The sequence below is a fragment of the Hyaena hyaena genome, unplaced genomic scaffold, assembly GCF_003009895.1.
Source record: "Hyaena hyaena isolate Hyena2069 unplaced genomic scaffold, ASM300989v1 scaffold_281, whole genome shotgun sequence".
Taxonomy (NCBI): domain Eukaryota; kingdom Metazoa; phylum Chordata; class Mammalia; order Carnivora; family Hyaenidae; genus Hyaena; species Hyaena hyaena.
In genome coordinates this window covers 169196-191837 of record NW_024080914.1, presented here as the reverse complement: position 1 = coordinate 191837, position 22642 = coordinate 169196, and the positions used below count along the sequence as shown (strand labels likewise).

Sequence of the window (22642 nt, the reverse complement as noted above, 5' to 3'; positions counted from 1 at the left end):
CTTTCTCCTTCCCCGTGGGACATGGAGAGGGTGGAGGCAGCACTGTGTATCTAGGGAAATTAGGGTACTGGGAGAAACGGGAACCCAGTGCTTGGGGTGGGGAGAGTGCCTGGGGAAGAAGAGGTAGTATTTGAAGGAAGTGGTTCTAGACCAGAGAGAACTCAGCAAAGAGGTCTTGGGGGTGGACTCAGGAGGCAAGGAAGTAAAGGGTACAGAAATAGGGGCAATTTCTGCCCACCCCATGCTATGGCCACTCCTTTCCCCAGGATATCCCCAGGAAAGAGAATGCAGTCAGCAGGCCCTTTCCTTTCCCAGAGGCAGATCACCTGCCCCCGCCCCCATGCCTCCATCCACTCGTGCCTTGTCACCTCCTGTCTCCCAGATCATATCCACCAGAATACTTCCTTTCCCCCTCCCTTCCTGCTCAGGTCACTAATACCTGTCCTGGTGCCCACCACTTCCCGAATCACCCACCACACGCCCTGACTAGCGTCTGAGGGGGTTGGGGCTGCAGGAGTCAGACAAAGGACAGGAGACCAGAAGGGGCAGGGGCTGGAGGAGCCATCACCAGAGGACTCTTACTGCCCCTCTCCACCCCCCATCTGAGATGAGGACAAAGGGGGTGACTAAGCAATGAAAGACAAAGGGCCTTAGAGTCACAGCAGCAGTGTGTGGGGGTGTCGGCTGCAGGGAGAAGGCACAAAAGATGCAGTGTCCTAGGTAGCCCCCCAGGAGCCCTCACCCGGGTCCCAGCTCCACTTGCCTCCAAGGCCAAGCAGCCCAGACTCTACCCTGACTTCTCCCGGGGCTGGGTAAGGGTAAAAAAAAAAAATGCAGTTCCCCATCACCCTGCCCCCTCATTGTGTTCCAGCTACACGGGAGAGAAGGCCCAGGGAAAAGGTGGGGGCAATGAGGGAGGCAGAGCCTCTGCCTGGCTGTGGGGGCTGCCTAGTCTCCCCCCCCCAGTCATTTCCCACAGCCAGGGATATGGCCCCACCCTTTGGTATGGTTCCCATTAGGTCAACTCCCAGGCTAGAAGTCTGGCTCTTTCTCTACAGCTAAGAATTCCCTGTCTCTGCCACTTTCCTGGTCGTCTGCCCCACCCTGCTGCACTGCTGGTGGGCTGTCTCAGGGACCCTGGGGGGTGGGGGTGGGGGGACAGAGCTTTGGGGAAGGCCTCTTTCCATGCTCAGAGTGGGAGGGGTGTGCAAACTCAGCGGGTGGCCCAGTTGGAGCTGGGTTTGGAGGCTGCAGGAGAGAACAGAACTAGCCTCCAAGGCTGCAAAAACGCTTTGCTTGTTCCATCCAGAACTGGGATCGGACTCCTGGTGGGACTGGATCTCTATGCCGTCGCCATTGGCCAGGACTAAGGCGGGGTCCGAAAGACTGGAGGGAAAAAGGGGCTGACCCCTCCCCCCCAGCATGTTAAGTGGGGGTATGGGGCATCTCTCAGGGCGCATCCTGGGTCTGTCACTCTGTAGTTTCTGGAAGCCTGGCAGATATCAGGGTCACCCAGAGGGGACCTCCCCTCCTCCTCTTGGCTGAGGTGGCTCCTACACACACCCAGCACCCCGCTCCAATGCTGGTGGCCTTGGCGTCCTCCTCGTTTTTTTCATTTTGGTTTGGCGGGAGCTCGCAGGCCCGCCCAGCCCCGCTTGGGCCCCCTCTTCCCTAACCCATCTAGGCCGTCTGGAAATTAGCTGGCTTTCCCCGCTCCGAATCTCTTGGCAAAGCTTGGGGCTGCCCCGGGAGGGCCGGGTTCACGAGCCGCCACCGGGAGGGGGCTCGGGCAGGGGGCGGCCCCGGCGAGGCGCAGGGAAGCCCCCGGGCGGGCGGGCAGGGCGCACGCAGAGGGTCCCGCGGGAGCCGCAAGCCTCTCCGACTCCCGCCTCGGCGACTCAGCCACGAGCCGCGAACACGACCGCGCCGCGCCGCCGCTCTGAGAGCGAAGGTGAACCCCTGGCGCAGAACCCGGATGTAGTCGGCTGGCGCCTGCGACGCCGCCAGCTTCCAAGAGGGCGGCCCCGTGGCGCCAATGGGCGGGAAGCCCGCGAGGGCGGCGCTCAGGAGGCACTTCCGCCCGTTCTCCTTCCCGCAGTCCGCGGCGGGGCAAGATGGCGGCGCTGAGGGCTCTGCGCAGCCTCCGGGGCGCCGCGGCCCAGGCGCTGCGGGCCGGGGCCGGGGCCCGGCTGTCGGTGCAGCCCAGCAGGTGAGACTCCGGGCAGCCCTCGGCGCGCAGCCCCCGAGGCCAGGGTTTCTCGGGTCTGGGGTCTCCACGGGCCCTGTGGCCCCCCCTCCCGCTAGCAAAGAATGACCCAGGCCGGTGACCCCTCGCCCAGGCCTTCTGTCTCGAGCCTCAGAGCGCCCGCTCTGGCCGAGGGAGGAGAGAGGGTCTCGTGCTCGTTCTGCCTGGGGTGAACTCAGCGGAGGGGAGACCCTGCCCTTGAACGTTAGTGATAGTGTCACCTTCCTCTTATGCCTTGCTGCCTTCCCCTCGAACCTCCTCGCGGGGGGCGTGCGGCGGATGCAAAGTCTCGTTAGACGGGAAGAGGGACGCACTCTTGCTGGAGATAAAGGAGGAACACAAACCAAGACACCTCCCTTGTCCCCAGGTTAGTCCTAGGGCGTCACTCAGGTCTTAACCTGGGCTGCGAGAGAAGCCGGCATGCCCCCTCCCCCCATACACAGGCATCACACACTGCTTAGTCTTTGACCTTGAAGAAACACCTTTCTTGCGTTCATATTCACCAAGGTGGAAAGAAGAGTATGATGAGAAGTTGAAGGAATTAGGATCCCTAAGCTTGCGTGCTCAGGGGTGACCAGGAATTAGGTTGTTCATAGGAATGGCACTTCTGGAGTTCCAGCTCGTTCTGCCTCAGCAGTGCTGTGTGTCAGTCACTAGGCTTTGGAGAATCGCAGACACGTCCCTGGGCCCACCGGAGAGTGAATGGGATCAGAGGAAGCCCGCACGGTTGAGGCCCTGTGTCTAGGATCTGTCTTTAACTCCCTAGAGGTGCTCGGCAATGGCAGCCAGATATGGAATGGGCAGAGCAGTTTGGGGGAGCTGTCATGTACCCCACCAAGGAAACAGCCCACTGGAAGCCTCCACCCTGGAATGGTGAGTTCCCAGAGCCCCGTCCCAGCTCACACCCACCCCTGCCCCGAGCTGACGTCTATGTGCTCCTGAGCTCTCCGTCAAGTTTGAGCCCCCAACCTTTTGCTGCTTTTACTCGCAATGCAGCAGGCATAGTAACAGCGATAGTGTAACAGTGACGGTATTTGTCAAGGAGAGAAGGAAAAGGGGAACATTCCAGGAGACGAAAGAGTAGGTCCCAGTCAACCCTTGAAGGTCCCTTCCAGATTTATATTTTTCGCTGCAGCTTTTTCCAGAGCTCCAGTATATTTTCCGTCTCCCTTAGTGGCCATGGTGGTTTTCTCCACTGGTACTCAAATGAAATCTTTCTGGCTTCAAAGCATTTTTCCCCCCATCAAAAGTAGTTCTTCCATGGGGCGCCTGGGTGGCTTAGTCGGTTAAGCGTCCGACTTTCGCTTAGGTCATGATCTCGCGGTTCGTGGGTTCGAGCCCCGCGTCGGGCTCTGTGCTGACTGCCAGCTCAGAGCCTGGAGCCTGTTTCAGTCTGTGACTCCCTCTCTCTCTGACCCTCCCCTGCTCACGCTGTCTTTTTCTCTCCTAGAAATAAATAAAAATACTAAAAAAAAAAAAGCTCTTCTTTGTGACTTTTTGATTTTGATCAATGGTACCCCCATTCTTCTAATCTCTCAGGACTGAAACTTTTCAGTCCTCTTTGGCTCTTTTTTCTCTCTTGTCCTCCTTAAGTCCAATAAGTCACCAAATTATGCATGCAGACTTTTTTATAACGTTACATATCAGATCATTGTTTTCCCTATTCTTGATCAGATCTTTTTTTTTTAATATTTTTATTTATTTCTAGGAGAGAGAGAGAGAGACAGCATGAGCAGGGGAGGGTCAGAGAGAGAGGGAGATACAGACTCTGAAATAGGCTCCAGGCTCTGAGCTGGTAGTCAGCACAGAGCCCGACGCGGGGTCCGAACCCACGAACTGCGAGATCATGACCTAAGCGAAAGTCGGACGCTTAACCGACTAAGCCACCCAGGCGTCCCATGATCAGATCTGTTTTTGTTTCAGACATTAATTATTCAGGGGTCTCTTCACTGGGTTCCTGCCACTGATCTGGTCCCCCTACAGCTATCCTGGGGAACGTAATCACCCTCATCTTCGCAAAGCATCATTTTAGCATGGCATTCATTCTCTTGCTCAGAAACCTTTAAAGGCACTTCAGTTACTTTTCAAAACTGTAACAGTAACAGGAGCTGAGTGCTTACCATGTGTCAGGTGTTTTGTGTGAGTTACTTCACTTAGTCCTTGCAAGAGCTCTGTGGGAATGATGCTAATATTGTACCGCTTTGGAGGAAATGATGGTGCAGGGAGATTAAAACTTGATCGAGGACACAGAGTTGGATTTGCACTTGGGTCTGTGTGACTCCAAAGCCCATCGTGGAGAATTCTGGTTGAGAAGTTAAGCTCTGCTTTCAAGCCTCAGCTCTCCATTTACCAGCGAGTAAAGTGCCTATTTCATAATCTGTGAGGATTCAATGAGATCATAGCGTGAACCAGTTAACGTAGTGGCCAGCACATGGTAAGTTCCTCGTAAATATTGTCATTAACAATATTGATAATTGAACCAGTACCCCTACTTCCTGCCAGCACTAATCTTTTGTCTCTTGGTAGATAAGAGTTTCACAGATACTTCCTTATTTTCTTTTTTTCTTTTTCTTTTTTTTTTTTTTACTGTTTATTTTTTGAGAGATAGAGCATGAGCAGGAGAAGGGCAGAGAGAGAGGGAGACACAGAATCTGAAGCAGGCTCCAGGCTCCGAGCTGTCAGCACAGAGCCCGATGCAGGACTAGAACTCAAAAATTGCGAGATCGTGACTTGAGCTGAAGTCAGACTCAACTGACTGAGCCACCCAGGCGCCCCTTATACTTCCTTATTTCTGAGATTTGACCTTTGTTGATTCCATAGCCTGGGATGCTCTTCTACCTATTTTTTTTAATATAGTTTATTGTTAAGTTGGTTTCCGTATAACACCCAGTGCTCATCCCAACAAATGCCCTCCTCCATGCCCATCACCCATTTCTCCTCTCCCCCACCCCCTCATCAGCCCTCAGTTCTCAGTATTTAAGAGTCTCTTATGGTTTGCCTCCTCTCTCTCCTTAACTGTTTTTCCCCCCTTTTCCTCCCCCATGGTCCTCTGTTAAGTCTCTCCTGGTCCACTTATGAGTGAAGACATATGGTATCTGTCCTTCTTTGCCTGACTTATTTCACTTAGCATAACACCCTCGAGTTCCATCCACATTGCTACAAATGGCCAGATTCTTTTTCATTGCCATGTAGTATTCCATTGTATACATAAACCTCTCTCTACCTATATGAATCATTCCCTGTATTAAATTTTTTTTAATTTTTTTAATGTTTTATTTATTATTTCTGAGAGAGAGAGAGAGACAGCATGAGCAGGGGAAGGTCAGAGAGAGAGGAAGACACAGAATCTGAAGCAGGCTCCAGGCTCCGAGCTAGTCGTCAGAACAGAGCCTGATGTGGGGCTTGAACCCACGAACCGCAAGATCCTGACCTGAGCCGAAGTCGGACACTCAACCAACTGAGCCACCCAGGCGCCCCCTCCCAAAATTTTTTTTTTAACATTTATTTATTTTTGAGAGACAGTGAGTGAGCAGGGGAGGGCAGAGAGAGAGACACACACACACAGAATTTGAAGCAAGTTCCAGACTCTGAGCTGTCAGCCTAGAGCCTGACGCGGGGCTTGAACTTACAAACCGTGAGATCATGACCTGAGTCAAAGCTGGACGCTTAGCCAACTGAGCCACCCAGGCACCTCTTATTCCCTGTATTTGAGAACCATTTCAGATCCTGCCTTCACGACGTCTTCACAGTATTTTTTCCTTCCTTTAAATACTTAACAGCTGAGCCACTTGGTAACTCCGTTGCTAGTTTCTCACATGTACTTATTTCCCAAATTATATGGTATGCTTTTTGAGGGTAACAACTGTCATTCAGTAGTAGTAAGAATCAAGCATTCATTTCCTGATTGGGCATTCATCAAATAGGGTGAAGGCAGGGTATCAGAGTGGCTAAGGCTGTGAACCTGAGGGGTGCCTGGGTGGCTCAGTTGTTTGAGGATCTGACTCTTGATTTCATCTCAGGTCGTGATCTCATAGTTCGTGACATTGAGCCCTGTGTCAGGCTCTGCGCTGACAGCGTGGGATTCTCTGTCTCTTCCTCTTCTCTCTCTTTCCCTCAAAATAAACAAACTAAAAAAAAAAAAAAAAAAGCTGAGCTAACTCCTGGCTCTGCCACTTGCTGGCTCTCTGAGAAATCATTTGCCCTCTCTGGCCTCAGCTTCCCTAACAAAATAAGGGTAATGATAGTACCTACTACTTGTATGGTTATTAGGGGGAGTTAAGTTAATTAAAATTAGTGAAGTGCGTAGCATAGTAGTTGCTGCATAGTAAGGGCTCTCTAAGTATTATCAGTATTATCATCTTTTAAAAAGTCTCGGGGCGGGGGGGGGGGCGCCTGGGTGGCCCAGTCCGTTAAGCATCTGACTTCGGCTCAAGTCATGATCTCGCATTTCATGAGTTCAAGCCCCGTGTCAGACTCTGTGCTGACAACTTGGAGCCTGGAGCTTGCTTTGGATTCTATGTCTCCCTCTCTCTTTCCCCCTCCCCTGCTCGTGCTCGCTCACGCTCTCTCTCTCTTTCAAATAAAGAAACATTAAAAAAAAAAAAAGGACTCTGGGAGACTTGGAAAGAGCGAGGTTAGGGGCACTGGGGTGGCTCAGTTGGTTAAGTGTCCAACTCTTGATTTGGGCTCAGATTGTGATCTCACAGTTTGTGAGTTCAAGCCCCACATCAGGCTCTGTGCTGGCAGCGTGGAGCCTGCTTGGGATTCTCTCTCTGCTCCTCCCTCACTCTTGCTTTCTCTCTCTCTCTAAAAATAAATAAACTTTAAAAAAATGTATAAGAAAAGAGAGAAAGAAAGAGTAAGGTTGTGCTTGGTCCCCCTCATCAGAAAATTTAGGTCTCCCTTCCTGTTTTCCCACGTTCTGGTCTCCTTCCTGGTTTTGTTGGCAATTAGGAAATTAACAAGGTGCAGATTGGCGAGATGGAAGGTCTCCAGGGAGAGGCTAACTCCTTGCTGTCTCCGGGGACTTACCAAATGGCACTGAACTGTGTCCCACTCCTCAGATGTGGACCCTCCCAAGGACACAATGGTGACAAACCTGACGCTGAACTTCGGGCCCCAGCACCCAGCAGCCCATGGCGTCCTGCGACTAGTGATGGAGTTGAGTGGGGAGATGGTGCGAAAGTGTGACCCCCACATCGGGCTGCTGCACCGAGGCACTGAGAAGCTCATCGAATACAAGACCTACCTGCAGGTGTGCGGGCAGACGGGGGCCTGCTGGCGGGCCCCGGGGGTGCCGTAGCCTGGGGCTTTGCCAGTTCGCTGCCCCCAAAGCCCCTGGGGAGGAGGGTGTTGAGGACACAAGGACAGTTTTGGTTGGGAGGACGGACGGACGTGGCAAGGGATGTTTGACTGAAATGCATCCAGATTTGGTTTATCCAGCAGAAATGCGTTGGAGCCGGAACTACAGCCCCAGCTTTTCTCCGGCGGACTTTTGGCTGCCCCCTTTACCCTTTCTCTGATGCCTCAGTTTCCCCGCTCTTCTGTCAGACTCGTACGTCAAAGCCTCTGTCCCTGGGGGCAGGGAAAGCGGAGAGAGACGTCAGTTCCCTGGGCCGAACAGCCGATTCTTGTGTCTTCCGGCTGTCTAAGTTTGTTTTCCAAACTCTCAGTGAGTCAGAGTGACCGGGAGGGAGTTCGTGGCAGCGTGCCGTACTCTTGGAGAGCCGTGTGACCCCAGCAGTGAGGGTCAGGTTTGAAGGCATTGCAGCCGGGGTAAGCATCCGAAAGTTTTGTCCTGGTGTCACGAGAGGGCTTGATGACAGAGGGTGACGGGGTTAGGACGGAGCCAGCTGACTAGAATGTACTGCCCCCGAGAGTCCAGGCTCTGATGGTGTCTGGTCCCAGAGACCGTGGAGCTAAACCGTGCAGCACTAACCCGCGTCACAGTGACATCAGGACAAGAACTGGCTGTCCCCGAGAGGGGCGTCTCAGCCCCGCCTCCTTCCTGGAAGCCGTAGCCGGTCGAGCAGACAGCTGGACTTCGCTTTCGTGGTGACCTGGGGAAAGAACCGTTTCTCCCCGACCGTTCCCGCCAGCCGGTCCCGTCCTTGTAGGCGCCCCATCCCCCTGAGGTCTCTCACTCACCCAGTCACTCTGACGGAGTCGTGGGCCGGAGCAGCCTTGGCTGTGCTGTGCCACTCCAGCCGGCTCGCGGGAACAGAGTGTTAAGGTTTTTGGGAGTTTTGTGAGCCAGTCGTTAAACACAGCCATGACTAAAAATTATCTTGGCTCACGACTTTTTAAAAAAATTTTTTTAATATTTTATTTATTTTTGAGAGAGAGAGAGAGACAGCATGGGCACGGGAGGGTCAGAGGGAGAGAGGGAGACACGGAATCTGAGGACAGGCTCCAGGCTCTGAGCTGTCATCACAGAGCCTGATGCGGGGCTCGAACTCATGAACCGTGAGATCATGACCTGAGCCGAAGCCGGACACTCAAACGACTGAGCCACCCAGGCGCCCCATTGGCTCATGATTTAATAAATAATATCAGAAGCTGAGGTAAGAAGTACTCAAAGCTCATCACTTTCTTACTTGGCGCCTCTGTGCTCCTAAGTTATGTCATTGTCTGTGCCTGACAGAAATAGTCTGTATGGCCCCGGTGCCCTGGCCCGCGCTACGCTCAGTTGTGTAATGTTGGTAGCTGAAAGCTGGCCCTGCTTGAGCATCTTCCCCGTAGAAATTGGCACACACAGCAAACCAGGGTCCCTTCCACCCCTTCAGGATTGGACTTGTTGGGGTGCCCGGGTGGCTAGGTCGGTTAAGCGTCCGACTTCGGCTCAGGTCATGATCTCACGGATCGTGGGTTCGAGCCCCGCGTCGGGCTCTGTGCCGACAACCAGCTCAGAGCCTGGAGCCTATTTCAGATTCTGTGTCTCCCTCTCTCTCTGACCCTCCCCTGATCACTTTGTCTGTCTCTCTCTCAGAAATAAATAAAACGTTAAAAAGAAAAAAAAAGGATCTGACTTGTAGACCCTTCCCAGCGTACTGTTGGATGTCGGATACCGCCACGTTTAGCTCCTGAGACCGGAAGGCTTCCGCAGCACTGACCCGCTGCCCACGGAGGGCTTTGGGCAGGCAGCCCGAGGGCTCCCGGCCTGTTAGGTGTGACCCGGCTTCCTCCTTTCTCCCAGGCCCTTCCGTACTTTGACCGGCTAGACTATGTGTCCATGATGTGTAACGAGCAGGCCTATTCACTGGCTGTGGAAAAGCTGCTTAATATCCAGCCTCCGCCCCGGGCCCAGTGGATCCGAGGTACCCCCCCCCCGTCTCCTTTGGGTGGCCCCCCCGGGGGCACGGCATGGTGCCCTTCCCCCGCCGTTCCCATCGTGGCAGCGTTGAACCCGGGCGTAGTGTGCAGAGCCCGCGTCCGCAGCGATCCCCTGGTCTTCCTCCCTCGGCAGTGCTGTTTGGAGAAATCACACGGCTTTTGAACCACATTATGGCTGTGACCACACACGCCCTGGACATTGGGGCTATGACCCCTTTCTTCTGGATGTTTGAAGAGAGGGAGAAGGTAAGAGGGGGAGGAAAGGGTGGGCCAGGCAGGGAGGCACAGGAAGCGGAGGAGGTACAACGGGGCCAAGAGATGAAAAGGAGACCGGACGCAGAGCGCGTGGAGGAAGAAGGTGCATTGAACGGGGGCCGTACTCTTCCGGGACTCGGCGTCAGGGGGGCTTGGTTGGGCGCACGAAGGCAGAGGGCAGGGGAGTGGGCCACAGTGTTGGTGGACTTAGGGGCCCTGGGGACTGTGTCATTAATTCCCAGTGTGTCCTGTCTAGATGTTTGAATTCTATGAGCGCGTGTCTGGGGCTCGGATGCATGCTGCCTACGTCCGGCCAGGAGGTGTGCATCAGGTGAGTGGACTCCCCTGCCTTCTTGAACTTTCCGTCCATGCCTGTATCGTCCGTGGCCACTGGAGGGCAGCCCTGGCTGACGGAAACTCCAGCCCTGGACGTTGGGGCGGGGAGGCTGAGCATACTCCGTCCTTCTCCATTTGGCCTCCAGGACCTACCCCTTGGGCTTATGGATGACATTTATGAGTTTTCTAAGAACTTCTCTCTTCGGATTGATGAGCTGGAAGAGGTAAGAGAGGAGCTGGTGGGAAAAGTCCCTTGTTTCCCCTCAAAAAGTCTTGTGAGTTTTGGTCCCTGGTTGTAAAGAAATCCAGAGGCGTTTGGAGGGAGGCCGGGGAGTTCACACACTAGTTTTCTTGATCAATAGATGCTGACCAACAACAGGATCTGGAAAAACCGGACAGTTGACATCGGGGTTGTGACAGCCGAAGACGCCCTGAACTATGGATTTAGGTGGAGGACTGACTTCTGTCCTTAGGGGGCGCCTGGGGGGGCTCAGTCAGCTCAGCGGCCAACCCGACTTTGGCTCCAGTCCTGATCTCATGGTCTGTGAGTTCGAGCCCCATGTTGGGCTCTGTGCTGACGGCGCGGAGCCTGCTTGGGATCTCCTCTCTCTCTGCCCCTTCCCTGTTCTTTTGCACACGCTCTTTCTCGTTCTCTCTCAAAATAAGTACTTAACAAAATTTTTTAAATACAAAAACAAAAAACAAAAAAGACTTCTCGGACACGGGGCAGTTCCTGCCTGGTATCTTGGCTTTGGGAAGGCGTGGCACCTTCCCCGCTGTGCTCTGGCATCCTGTGCGTGCCCAAACTGTGGGGGAGGGAAAGGGGAGACTGAGGAGGAAAGTGAGCCTCCTCTTTTGGTTTTGTGGACAATGACCCATGTCCCCATCATACTCCATAGCGGTGTGATGCTCCGTGGCTCAGGCATCCAGTGGGACCTGCGGAAGACCCAGCCCTATGACGTTTACGACCAGGTGGACTTTGATGTGCCTATTGGCTCTCGAGGGGACTGCTATGATAGGTGAGGCCATTTCCTTTCAGCTCGTTTCCCAGCTCTTTCCCCTGTCTGACTTTCCTTTTCTACTTTCTTTATTCCCATATTTTCCTATATCGGAGCTCTTGTGTCTGTTAAACAAGGTGGTTTTTTGAAGCACTTTCATGTGGGTGCATCTTATTTTGCCTTTTTTTTTTGTTTTTGTTTTTTTTTTAAATATTTTATTTATTTCTAGGAGAGAGAGAGCGTGAGCAGGGGAGGGTCAGAGAGAGAGGGAGTCACAGACTGAAACAGGCTCCAGGCTCTGAGCTGGCCGTCAGCACAGAGCCCGACGCGGGGCTCGAACCCACGAACTGCGAGATCATGACCTAAGCGAAAGTCGGACGCTTAACCGACTAAGCCACCCAGGCGCCCCCTTATTTTGCCTTTATTTATTCTCATGACTTAGATTTTTTTTAACATGTACTTATTTATTTGAAAAATTTTTTTGTTTGTTTTATTTCTGAGAGAGAGAGAGGCAGCATGAGCAGGGGAGGGTCAGAGAGAGAGAGAGACACAGAATCTGAAACAGGCTCCAGGTTCTGAGCTGTCAGCACAGAGCCCGACACGGGGCTTGAACCCACAAACCGTGAGATTATGACCCAAGCTGAAGTCGGCCGCCCAACTGACTGAGCCGCCCAACTGACTGAGCCACCCAGGCACCCCATTATTTTTGAGGGAGAGAGAGACAGAGCTTGAGCAGGGGAGGGGCAGAGAGAGAGGTAGACACAGAATCCGAACCAGGCTCTGGCCTCTGAGCTGTCAGCACAGAGCCCCTAGTGGCGCTCGAACCCACGAGCCACGAGATCATGACCCTAGCTGAAGTTGGACGCCCAACCGACTGAACCACCCAGGCGCCCCAATCCTCACGTCTTAGATGGACTAGTCTTGGCTGCATTTTACAGCTGAGGAAGCTGAGGCGTACAAGTGAGTGATCAGCCCGGGATTATCCTGTTAGTGGTGGTTGGGACTAGAACCCTCCCGACCCAGGGCTCTTCCCACCAGATTCTAAGAGTCACATTCCATTCTTGTTTGCTGACCCTGAAAAGATCTGCTTCTGTTTTCTTTGTGAGTCGATTTGACCCTTACCCGTTCCATGGTCCAAGAAGTGGCCAAGAGAGTAGTTAAAGAGGGAAGTGGTACAGGGCACGGTCTGGGAAGATCAGGAGGGGACATGGGGCAGGAGCCAAAACCAGACCCAGAAGACTGTAGGTTTTCCTCGGGGGCCAGGCCAAGCAGAGACGCCGCGCCAGGAGAAAAGAGGAAGGGGAAAGGCAGCCAGCGTTTTTTGGGTCAGCCCCGGGCGTCCCTCCCGGCCTCCCCGTCTGATGCCCTGACCAGCCCCCTCTCGCTCTGAGCCTGTCTCCTCCACTTCAGGTACCTGTGTCGGGTGGAGGAGATGCGCCAGTCCCTTCGAATCATCTTGCAGTGTCTCAACAAGATGCCTCCTGGGGAGATCAAGGTCGATGACGCCAAAGTGTCTCCGCCTAAGCGAGCAGAGATGAAGGTGGGCCCTGGGGAGAGGGCAAGGGGAACAGGGCCGCCCGCCAGGGAGGAGTAGCCTCAGATGACATCCTACCTGTCACGTTTCCTTTTTGAAAGAATTCGCCGTAGGAGTCATAAGCTCCCCTAGCCTCCCCTTTCCCTCTGGGTCTTCCCTGCTCGCTCACCGTGTCGGCTTTAGCCTCCCCAAGGCCAGAGGAGGTTTTCTGTGCTGGGGAAGGCCCGGCAGACCTTTGGCTCGGCTCACCAATGCTCCCTTTTCATCTTACCAGACTTCCATGGAGTCACTGATCCATCACTTTAAGCTGTATACAGAGGGCTACCAGGTCCCTCCGGGGGCCACGTACACCGCCATCGAGGCTCCTAAGGTGAGAGGAGACAGGGAAGGACCAGGCTGTCTGTGCACGGGGTGGGGGGGACCGGAGACAGATGCCCCAGCAGGTGCTTGGTCGCCAACGAGGGGGAGGACCCGTGGGCGAATTGGGAGGTTTTCTTGGCAGAGAAGAGCCTTCTTCCCGTTAACGGAGGCAGCGACCCTTCTTCCTTGAACAGGGGGAGTTCGGGGTGTACCTGGTGTCCGACGGCAGCAGCCGCCCCTACCGGTGCAAGATCAAGGCTCCTGGTTTTGCCCACCTGGTAAGAACCAACCCCAGTGACTCACTCTCCAGTAAATGGGTCTGTAATTCTCGACCCTGGTTGAGGTTTTCACGAACTTTCCTTCCTTCGCCCCCCCACCCTGCTAATCTTGCCTAACACTGTGGCCATCTCGATCTCTCCAGGCCGGTCTGGACAAGATGTCGAAGGGCCACATGCTGGCGGATGTCGTTGCCATCATAGGTACGAGGCCTGTCTGTAGCAGAGATGTCGTAGGCGAGGGGGTCCGGTACTCTAACCGGGGACAGAAGCCGGACACTTCCTGTTCAGCGTAGACCATGGGCATGGACCCAAATCCTCAATCCCCTGGGCACAGTGATGGGTGCTGGATTTTTGGGTAACACTGCTTTTTTCCTCCTCCCATTGATCTCTCAGGTACCCAAGATATTGTGTTCGGAGAAGTGGATCGGTGAGCAGGGGAGTAGCGTTTGATCTCCCTGCCTGTCTGCTTCCTCCTGGGAGCCGGGCCGTCGCTGGAAAGGGACTCTGTGTGTGTATGCGTGTGTGTACACGTGCGTGAACACTTCACCGTCAGGCTCTCCGTGCATGTACTAGAAAAGGAGAAATTATAATAAATTAGCCGCCTCCCGGCCCTGGTGCCCAAACTCCTGGAATGTCTTCCTCAGTACCTCCTGTCTTTCCCTTTGCTGGTAAACTCGAGAAATGTTCATCAACCCTCCACTTCTCTCTGACACTCAGTTCTTAGCAGTTTTTCCTGTTCATCGCCACCCCCTTCTGTGACTCTCGTCCTTCCCACTTCTCCATTCCCTGTTTCCTCTTTCCCCCTCGGTTCCCCCCGGCCCAAGCTTTGCTGCCTCCACGAACTGGTAAACCCCTCAGATCCAGACTGGGGTCGAGTTCCGCGTGCAAGGGCAGGGGCTATGGTGGGCTCTCAAGGAGTCTGAAGGGACAGTTTATTCCAGCTGGATCTGAACAGGGCAGGGAGCCGTGCCCCCTCAAGCGTGGGAGCCCCCCCCCCCCCTTTCCCCTGGTGGCAGGGGCTTCGTCACTGAAGGCCTGAGGGGTGAGAGCCCAGCCCGAACTCCCTTAGTTGGCCCTTCCGGGAGCCGCCCGGGCTCTGGTGCAGGAAGGGGAAGGGGCCGAAGCCGGGGGAAGGCGGGGCAGGAAGGGGGGAACTCTGTGGTCAGGGAGCCGCTCGCTGAGCACAGCTGCGCAGTGCTGGTCGCGCGTCCGATACCCAGCTCGCCGCCCTCAGCTCCTGCCCAAGATGATTCCAGCAGTGCTCTTGATCTTCCTCCTCTCGGTGGAACAAGCAGGTGAGAGGGTTTGGCGCGGGCACACAGCTGGGCTTGGGGGCGGCAGTCCCGGGCATGCGTCCCGGGGAACCGAGGCAGGGGCAGACGAGGGCTGGCCGGGGGGCGGGTGGCCGCAAGGCTTGGGTGGCCACCGAGACCTTGAGGCTGGTCCTGTCTGGTCCCCGGCAGAGCGGGAGAGCCCTGTTCCGTCCTTTCTGGTCTTGACTTTTCCAGGACTGGTAGTGGGTAAGGCTTCAGTTCGGCAGGGAATGGTTGTGCGACGTGAAGAGCCGGCCTGGGGAGGAGCGCCGCTCCCCGTGATCGCCATTTCCTGTGTGGTGTCGTTAGGCTGGTCCGCTGGGAGCCCCTCTCCAGCCGGTTCATACTATTTACAAAGGCCCTTGAGGAAGGCGGGAGCCGTCCTTCGGCTTGGGGGTGAGGCAGGGATAAGCAGAGCAGCCCCGCCCTCTGCCCTTGTGGGTCTTCACCTGCAGGGAGCGTTCTGCCCACGGCCGCCATGAGGGTGGGCAGCAGGCGGTGCGGGCTCTAGAGACCCGAGCACCAGCCCAGAAACGGGGGGCAGACGGGGGAAGGTCTCAGCAGCTCTAGGGCTCCCGCCACTCAGCCCCGGAACCGCCAGCTTTTGCTCGCTTTGGGCTGTCCGTGTGTATGTGTTTTGGAGAGGGTGGCCGCTGAGGGTCGCGGAGAAGGGGGTTAGTGGAACTTCAGGGAAATGGGAAATTGAAAGACTGGGGAGTCCAGCAGCCCAGCTGTGAAGCGGAGGGGGGATCCTGTGACCCCCCGCCACCAGCCTGCTGCCATGGGATGGGAACAGAGCAGGGGCACCGAGGCAGAGGGCGGGACGCGAGCTCCCACAGCAGAGAGCCCGGATTTGAGCTCCAGCTCTGGTCACTTCGCCCTCTGGCCCTGAAGGAGTTACTTAGCTCTTCCCAGCCTCAGTTTCGTCATTCTGTAAAATGGTGACCATGATGTCTCTCCCTCCCCCCCCCCCCCCCACTGTGGGGTAGTTTTGCGATTTATGCAATATTGTGTGAAAGAACATCAGGGCAAAGAAAGTTCTGCGCTGACCTCACTCGTGCCCACAAGCCTTTCAGATAGGGGCTGAGGGCAGACGGGCTGGTGCTCAGACCCTATTTGATTTTTTTTTTTTTTGGAGTTTTTATTTATTTTTGAGAGAGAGGGAGAGGAAAAGAGAGACAGGGTATGAGTAGGGGAGGGGCAGAAAGAGAGGGAGACAGAATCCAAAGCAGGCTCCCGGCTCTGAGCTGTCAACACGGCCCTGTCGGGCTCAAACCCACGAATCTTGAGGTTATAACCTGAGTCGAAGTCAGAAGCTGAACCAACTGAGCCACCCAGGTGCCCCCTTATTTGATTGATTTTTTTTTTAAGTTTATGTATTTATTTTGAGAGAGAGAGAATCCCAATCAGGTCCTACACCACGAGCTCAGAACCCCTTGTAGGACTCAAGCCCACGAACCGCGAGATCATGACCTGAGCCAAAATCGAGAATTGGAGGCTTAACTGACTGAGCCACCCGGGCACCCAGCTATTTGATTTTTTTGATTGCATAAAACTTCCTCTCCCTGTGGCCCGGGGTGAGTGAGTAACAGGGCAGAGTGTCCGGACCCGGAATCCAGCCTGTGGTCGTCCCGCCGAGCCTGGGCTAAGAGGCTCACCCGGCCGTGTGCGAAGCCATCGGGATCTCTGAGGCCTAGCGAAGCGGACACCTGTTTTTCCATTTTTAAGCGCCCTGTAGTGGGCCCCAGAGTGATGAGGCCGGGGCTCCCGGATAACCAATAAGTGAGCAATTGCCTTCCCTCCCTTCCCCGGCTCACATCCTTCCTGTCCAGCCCTCAGCCACAGGTCACAGGACTCAGCAGAGACACCCCTGTGGTTTCTTCAGTGAAATTTGTCACTGCCTGTCCCTCACCCTACCCCTCTGGGCTGAGGTTTTTGGTCTTAGCCCAGTGAACTCAGATAAGTCCCTTGAGGGTGGTGAAGTGCTCAGTGGGGCCTGAGGAACTGACAGTGCAGAACCAGAGGGCTGGGGGGCTGCGGGGTGGTCCCCAGCTCTTAGCACCTGTAGGTCGCCATCAAAGCAGAACCCTTCATACTTCCTGTCCCAGCCCTGCCCTAGCGCCAGGGAGACGCCTGTAGGCTGAGGCAAATAGGATCCAGGGAGGAAGATGGAGCGTGTCTCCTTGGAGGGCCCCGCCAGGCCCCGCCTACCTGCCACACCCCTTTCCCTTCTGTCCTCTGAGAGCCAGACCTTCCCTGATGCCCGTGACCCCTCGGGCACTCTCTATCCCCTCAGCCGCCCTCGGAGAGCCTCAGCTCTGCTATATCTTGGACGCCATCTTGTTCTTGTATGGTATTGTCCTCACCCTGCTCTACTGTCGACTCAAGGTAAGGCTGGGGGAGGGGTGGAGGGGTTGAGTCCTGGAAAGAGGCATGGGAAGGCCGCGTAGCAGGGCTTTGAGGAGAGGGACTAACGGGCTCCCCACAAAGTTAGGAGGGACGAGGTTGGGCCGCTGACTTTGCCTTTTCTAATGACCTTCCCCCTGCTCCATCCAGATCCAGGTGCGAAAGGCAGCAGTAGCCAGCTATGAGGTATGGAGCCTTCCACACACGGGGGTCAGTTTTACAGACTCCCAGCCTCGGGGTCTGCGGCCTCTGGGAGGGCATGAGTCTTGGGCGCCCATCTGTATGAGCTTCAGAGCCCCCGCCCCCACACCCTGTCACCTAGCCAAGTCACAAGTGAAATATTCGGCAGGTGACGCGGGAGAGTCAAGGGGAGGGTGACAATGCGTATGTGAGTTGTATGTGGGGTGCGTACGTGCATCTGTAGCCCTGTGGGCAGACGGCATTCATGCCCTGGGGTATCCGTGTGAGGCCCCGCCAGCCAGCCCTGGCCGGATACCTCACCGGGTGGGGAAGAAGATGGTGCGGGACCACGAAGGAGGTGCGGGTCTCTAATGCCTTGCCCCTTTTGCCTCCGCAGAAATCAGATGGCATTTACACGGTGAGTGACCCTGTCTCCCTCCACCGCAGTCCCAGGAAGTCAGCAGAAGAGGGGGGGACTTCGTGTGACTTTTGGAAGACATCGGGTCTGGCTGGGTGGGTGGGAGCCCTGACCATCCTCTGACCTCCACCCCCAGGGCCTGAGCACCCGGAACCAGGAGACTTATGAGACCTTGAAGCACGAGAAACCACCCCAGTAACTCTAGGACAGATGCCCTTGGCCGCACCCTTCTGCGCCTCTTCTCCTCCCAGCCCCCACGGTCGGCGTCACGCATGCGTCCCGTTAATGCCAGCTGACTCTACCTCTGCAATGACTCTGTGCCCCCCATTAATGGGCACCAGTGATTGTTCCTCCTTGTCGGAGACCTGTGCTCAGATGCTAGTCAGTAATGTTTATATTCTAGTCTCCCCTCCTTGCCCACCCTTCTCTTTCCCATCTCCAACTCTCACTTAACAATGACCAGAGGGGACCCCCAATAAAGCCTCCACAGACTGGGCTCCATTCGTTCATTTACCGTGTATTTATTCAGCCTCTACGGGGCACTAGGCTGGGTCCTGAAGATACCGTTTTTAAGTAAACAGCCCCTGACCTTATAGAGCTCACAGTCTAACAGACATCAGGGTGACCCTTGTCCTGTCAAGGGACAAAAGCTGACTGTGGCTGCCGGGGTTGGGGGGATGAGACCCCTGGCCTCAGGTTCTCTGGCACGGAACTCGAGCAGAGAGTGAAGTGTTGGGAATCGAGGCGTATTTAGAAACACTGGAACCCAAGAATGACACCTGCGTCCAGCTTGGCTTTCCGTGTCTGGCAACCGAGCCAAGGTTGGGTCGTGAAGCCTGGCCATCCAACCCGCGCCGGTCAGAGTGAGCTTCAGGGAGCAGCGGGGGGAGGGGGGGGCGAGCTCACGGTGCACACGCGCACGGGCGTTAGCTCAGCTGAAAAGCCAAAACCAAACATGCAGAATCACGATGTGATGAAGCCTTGGAAGGTTTATGGGAACAGCAGGTTTTCAGTGCATCTGGGGCAGGAGGGACCTTAAGAGGGCCAGGTAGGGGTGGGGGGTGGGTGAAGCGAAGGGGAACCAATTGGGTCTAGATGGAGGAAAGTCAGCTCCTCTGAGCATGTATGTAGGTGGATGGCTAAGGAGTGACCCTTGTCAGTGCCCTTCCTTTTTGTAGCTCTGCCAGGAGGCAGGATTTCCTGTGGTATCTGAATCCTGTCAGATGCTGCCAGTCCTATCTGCAACCCAGAAGCCCTGTCAGAATGGGTCTCGAGTCCCCAGGCCCACCCCTGGCAATCCCCTTGCTGGGGAAGACTTTGCCTAGTGACTCACACTACGCAATGTGTTTCCCAGTTTGCTTGCACTATTTGATCTGCTCAGCAACCCTGGGAGGGAATTCAGGCTCTTTGAAGTTAATTAACCTGTCCAAGGTCCTCTTGCAAGTGACAGACTGAGATCTCTTTGTCCCCGCGCATTTTTGCCACATGAGAGAATAGAAACTGGGAAGGGAAAGGGAGGAAATTGATCATGAGTGGTGGGGGCCTCGAAGGCCAGACTGAAAAGGCTGATCAATCCACAGAAGAAATCGGAACCGTCACTGGTGTCTGGGGAAAGTAACCTCAGATGAGATACGCAAAATGAGCCATGGCCCGAAGGTGACTGTTTTAAACGTAAAGTACGAATGAAGTTTTGTTGGAACATGCGTACTTTTCATCGCCCTGCATTTTGGTGCTGTGAGTCTCCCACGCCAGCCCAGCCTGATTTGCATTCCATTTTGATTTAATCCAGGAAACCTTAGCCGGCTATCACATCTACGAGTTTCAGTTCTGGCTACCTGGCCAGTTCTGTGAACGGCACCCAGATGATAGTGGGAGAGAGGTTTGGAATGGCTGTTCCCCAGACTGGGGGTCAGGTGAGAGATTTTCAACGGAAGGATGTGAGCCTTTGCGGGGAAGAGGAGTGAATCTGAGTCTTCCCTGTGGGAATATTCCCCTGGCTCAGAAGAGAAGGGAAGGTCTTGGGTGACGCCTCTGGGTTCATTTTTGGGAAGCTGTCTCTTCTTCATAGAATGATCAAGAGGAAGTTCTGGCGGGGGCAGGGGGGCAGTGCCCTCCTTTCCTGTGACCTCGAGGAGGCTCGGGACTCAGTTTGTGAATCTTTCCTGCCTTTCACTGTCCCTTGTGCAATGCAGAGACTCTTGTCTCTGCTGCAAAGTAGTTCCCAGGCTTGTGGGCAGATGGCGTCGGGCATGGAGAAGAACCCCAGACACCGTGCCCCCATGGTCTCCGTCATTTGTCTCTTCAGTTCTCCCTCCGCTCCTCTCACCGAACCCTTCTCCCAGTGGGAGCAGATCTCTCTGGTCTCCCCTCACCGATTCCCCGACTTCTCCCGGTCTCCCAAAGCACCAGGCTCACAACTGACTCCTTCGATATTTATTGTAGAAAACAAGGGGTGGGTTGGGAGAGGGCTCTAGGCCTGGCCAGTGGCTGTTCCAGGGCCCAGTTGGGAATGGAGGACAATGGTCTGGACGCCTCATTGGGTGGCAGGCTGTGTTTTGAGGTCCATGAAATTGCTCAAGAAGTTAATCAGATCCGTTCCAGCCTTCTTGACCAGGGGCGTGAGCTGCTCCTGTGTCTTCTCGAAGTAAGCCCTGTGTATTCAGAGGATTAGAGGTCAGTGTGAGAGACCTGAAGCGCCGGCAGGGGCCGTGGTGGTGGTGGTGGGAGGCAAGACCCAGCTCCCCAGACTTTAGTGCCTGGTCCATCCTGTCTTGACCGCCACACTCCTAGGAGGAGAGACAAGCCCTTCGCTGGGCAGAGGAACAGACCCTAGAGATCAAAATTCAAAGCCTGGCTCCCCCTGGCCCCATCTGTCTGTGAGATCCATGGGATCTATGAGGTGGTGAAGAAATTTTTCTGTCGACTTAAACCTCCTCTTCCCTAACCCCCACCCTTGAGCTCAGTCTTCTTTGCAACTTTCCATCTTCCCTTCTTTCTCTCTATAGCTCCCTGGTTCCTGAATCTCTTTCTTTTCTTCTTCTTCTTTTCTTTTTCCTTTCCTTTCCTTTCCTTTCCTTTCCTTTCCTTTCCTTTCCTTTCCTTTCCTTTCCTTTCCTTTCCTTTCCTCTTTCCTTTCCTTTTTAAGATTTTATTTTTAAGCAATCTCTACACCCATTGTGGGGCCTGAACTCACAATCCAGAGACCAAGAGTTGCACGCTCCACTGGCTTATTCGGCCAGGTGGCCCCTGAGCCCCTTTCACTGAAACTTACTTTGCCTGGGCCTGGAGCTCTGGGCCCTTGGCCTTCTCCACCAAGTCCTTGCCATAGTCGGTCACCGTCTGGAAGTACTGAGCGACCAGTCTCTGCAGACTCTGCTCCTCCGCCTGTCTCCGCACCAAAGCCCCTGCACATCCGTGGAAACACACACACACACACACACACACACACACACACACACACATCTTCTTAGCTGGATACCCAACAATGAGTCTAGGCCTCCAGCTATACCTCTGTCAGCAGCCAGCCCCAGCTCGCACGCCCCTCCCCAAACAGGCACCCAGCACCAGGAGCTTTAGAGGGGGACCCATCTATCTTTAGAGCTCTCTGGTTGCTAGAGCTGGGCACACGAGCGCAGACAGATGGGTGGCTAGGATGCCCAGCACCTTCTCCTTCTTGGGACCCCTCTCCATACCACACCCACCTTCAAGGCTACAGATGGTCAGGAGCAGCACAGTCATTGCAAGCAGCTTCATGGTGGAGACAGTGGGGAAGGTGGCCTGGAAACAGTTGGGAGTGAAACGAAAGTTTCATTCGGCTTCAGCCCCTCCCCAGAGACCCCTATCTAGGTACCCACTCCAACCTGGTTCCCTCCCTTCCCACAACTAAAACCTGGTCTTTGGACCCCCGCCGCACCGCTCGCTCCCTTACCCTACCTAGTCAGCGTGTGTATCCCTGCTGTCTGTGTCTGCTGACTGGGGAGACAGGGGTTATATATATTTCTGCTTCCACCCTCCTCCCACCCCTCCCCTGTCAGGTGATAAGGACTATGGAAGGGCCCCATGGGGCAGGGGCCATGTTGAAGTAAACAAGTCAGAGAAATGGGGGAGGAGAGGACAAGCACACGCAGGGGACTCATGGTGATGAGGTGGGGGGTGGGGAGGCCGGCCTTAGTGAGGCCAAGGGGATATACTTCGGGCTGATTCAACATTCACTCTTTTGGGGTCTGGGGCTGGCAGTCTTTGGACCTGAATGCTGCAGGGGGGCGCCTGGATGGCTCGGTTGGGTGGGTGCCCGACTTTGGCTCAGGTCTTGATCTTGTGGCTTGTGGTTCGAGTCCCGTGTCGGGCTCTATGCTGACAACTCAGAGCCTGGAGCCTGCTTCAGATTCCGTGTCTCCATCTCTCTCTGACCCTCCCTCACTTGTGCTCTGTCTCTCTCTTTCAAAGATAAACATTAAAAAAAAAAATACTGCAGGAAGCTAGAAAAATTCCTAGTTTTCCTCTGGGAAGCCCTGATGTATCAAGCCCTCAGCTCGTTGGTAACATTGTCCCATTGTGGGTAGATTTTATCTCCCCAGCTTCACCCTCTTCACTGTAACTTGGCAGACAGGTATTGGGAACAGAAGAAAGGAGAAAGGAGTAGAAATCAGGTGATAGGGTGAGGGGAAAGAGGATTAGGAGAATCCTGGTTAGGGCCAGAGGGCAGGTAAGATTACATCTTTCCCCTGTTTGGTTAATGTGTAATGAGATGGGGGAGAAAACAGGAGAGCCTGGAATGACCCTCCTGAGTGCTGATAAATGAGGACACCCTACTCCCAAGAAAACAAATTCAGAAAGTCGCCTCTGCCTTCCCCTTCCCAATTGGCAGGCTCTGGCAAGAAAGGAAGTGAACGCGAGTCCTCTACCAAGGGTAAAGGTTGAGGTTCCCTGGTCATTCTAAAGTGGTGGTCAGCCAGTATGAGTCAGCAGAGACCACAGCATCCCTCTG

General features: G+C 54.8%; 3 protein-coding genes across 3 annotated transcripts; 2 read left to right on the top strand and 1 right to left on the bottom strand.

The window, feature by feature from the left end:
* The first annotated feature begins 2094 nt into the window (after nucleotides 1-2094).
* NDUFS2 (NADH:ubiquinone oxidoreductase core subunit S2) lies at nucleotides 2095-13955 on the top strand. The gene is made up of 14 exons (XM_039246483.1): nucleotides 2095-2209; nucleotides 3012-3118; nucleotides 7309-7499; nucleotides 9441-9561; nucleotides 9711-9823; nucleotides 10089-10163; nucleotides 10315-10392; nucleotides 10531-10616; nucleotides 11068-11187; nucleotides 12577-12706; nucleotides 12975-13070; nucleotides 13255-13338; nucleotides 13482-13539; nucleotides 13732-13955. The coding sequence occupies exons 1-14, from the start codon at nucleotides 2115-2117 to the stop codon at nucleotides 13767-13769; spliced, it is 1392 nt and encodes a 463-aa protein (XP_039102414.1). The 5' UTR covers nucleotides 2095-2114; the 3' UTR covers nucleotides 13770-13955.
* A 528-nt stretch (nucleotides 13956-14483) lies between these two features.
* Nucleotides 14484-18164, top strand: FCER1G (Fc fragment of IgE receptor Ig). Its single transcript, XM_039246520.1, has 5 exons — nucleotides 14484-14633; nucleotides 16948-17039; nucleotides 17208-17243; nucleotides 17635-17655; nucleotides 17792-18164. Exons 1-5 carry the CDS (start codon nucleotides 14585-14587, stop codon nucleotides 17852-17854), a joined length of 261 nt encoding a protein of 86 aa, XP_039102451.1. The 5' UTR covers nucleotides 14484-14584; the 3' UTR covers nucleotides 17855-18164.
* Nucleotides 18165-20073: 1909 nt separating this feature from the next.
* On the bottom strand, nucleotides 20074-21613 carry APOA2 (apolipoprotein A2). Its single transcript, XM_039246471.1, has 4 exons — nucleotides 21589-21613; nucleotides 21357-21432; nucleotides 20927-21059; nucleotides 20074-20306 (listed from the first exon to the last, which is right to left on the bottom strand). Exons 2-4 carry the CDS (start codon nucleotides 21406-21408, stop codon nucleotides 20189-20191), a joined length of 303 nt encoding a protein of 100 aa, XP_039102402.1. The 5' UTR covers nucleotides 21409-21432; nucleotides 21589-21613; the 3' UTR covers nucleotides 20074-20188.
* Nucleotides 21614-22642: the final 1029 nt, after the last annotated feature.

Bases quoted from the DNA above. Each gene is read 5' to 3' on its own strand.
- NDUFS2 (XM_039246483.1), top strand. From the start codon at position 2,115: ATGGCGGCGCTGAGGGCTCTGCGCAGCCTCCGGGGCGCCGCGGCCCAG. The intron at 10,393-10,530 runs GTAAGAGAGGAG...CTTGATCAATAG, and splicing joins GGATTGATGAGCTGGAAGAG to ATGCTGACCAACAACAGGAT. The intron at 13,540-13,731 runs GTACGAGGCCTG...TTGATCTCTCAG, and splicing joins GGATGTCGTTGCCATCATAG to GTACCCAAGATATTGTGTTC.
- FCER1G (XM_039246520.1), top strand. From the start codon at position 14,585: ATGATTCCAGCAGTGCTCTTGATCTTCCTCCTCTCGGTGGAACAAGCA. The intron at 14,634-16,947 runs GTGAGAGGGTTT...CTATCCCCTCAG, and splicing joins CCTCTCGGTGGAACAAGCAG to CCGCCCTCGGAGAGCCTCAG. The intron at 17,656-17,791 runs GTGAGTGACCCT...CTCCACCCCCAG, and splicing joins AATCAGATGGCATTTACACG to GGCCTGAGCACCCGGAACCA.
- APOA2 (XM_039246471.1), bottom strand. From the start codon at position 21,408: ATGAAGCTGCTTGCAATGACTGTGCTGCTCCTGACCATCTGTAGCCTT. The intron at 21,060-21,356 runs GTGGGTGTGGTA...ACGGATGTGCAG, and splicing joins GACCATCTGTAGCCTTGAAG to GGGCTTTGGTGCGGAGACAG. The intron at 20,307-20,926 runs GTAAGTTTCAGT...CTGAATACACAG, and splicing joins GAGCTCCAGGCCCAGGCAAA to GGCTTACTTCGAGAAGACAC.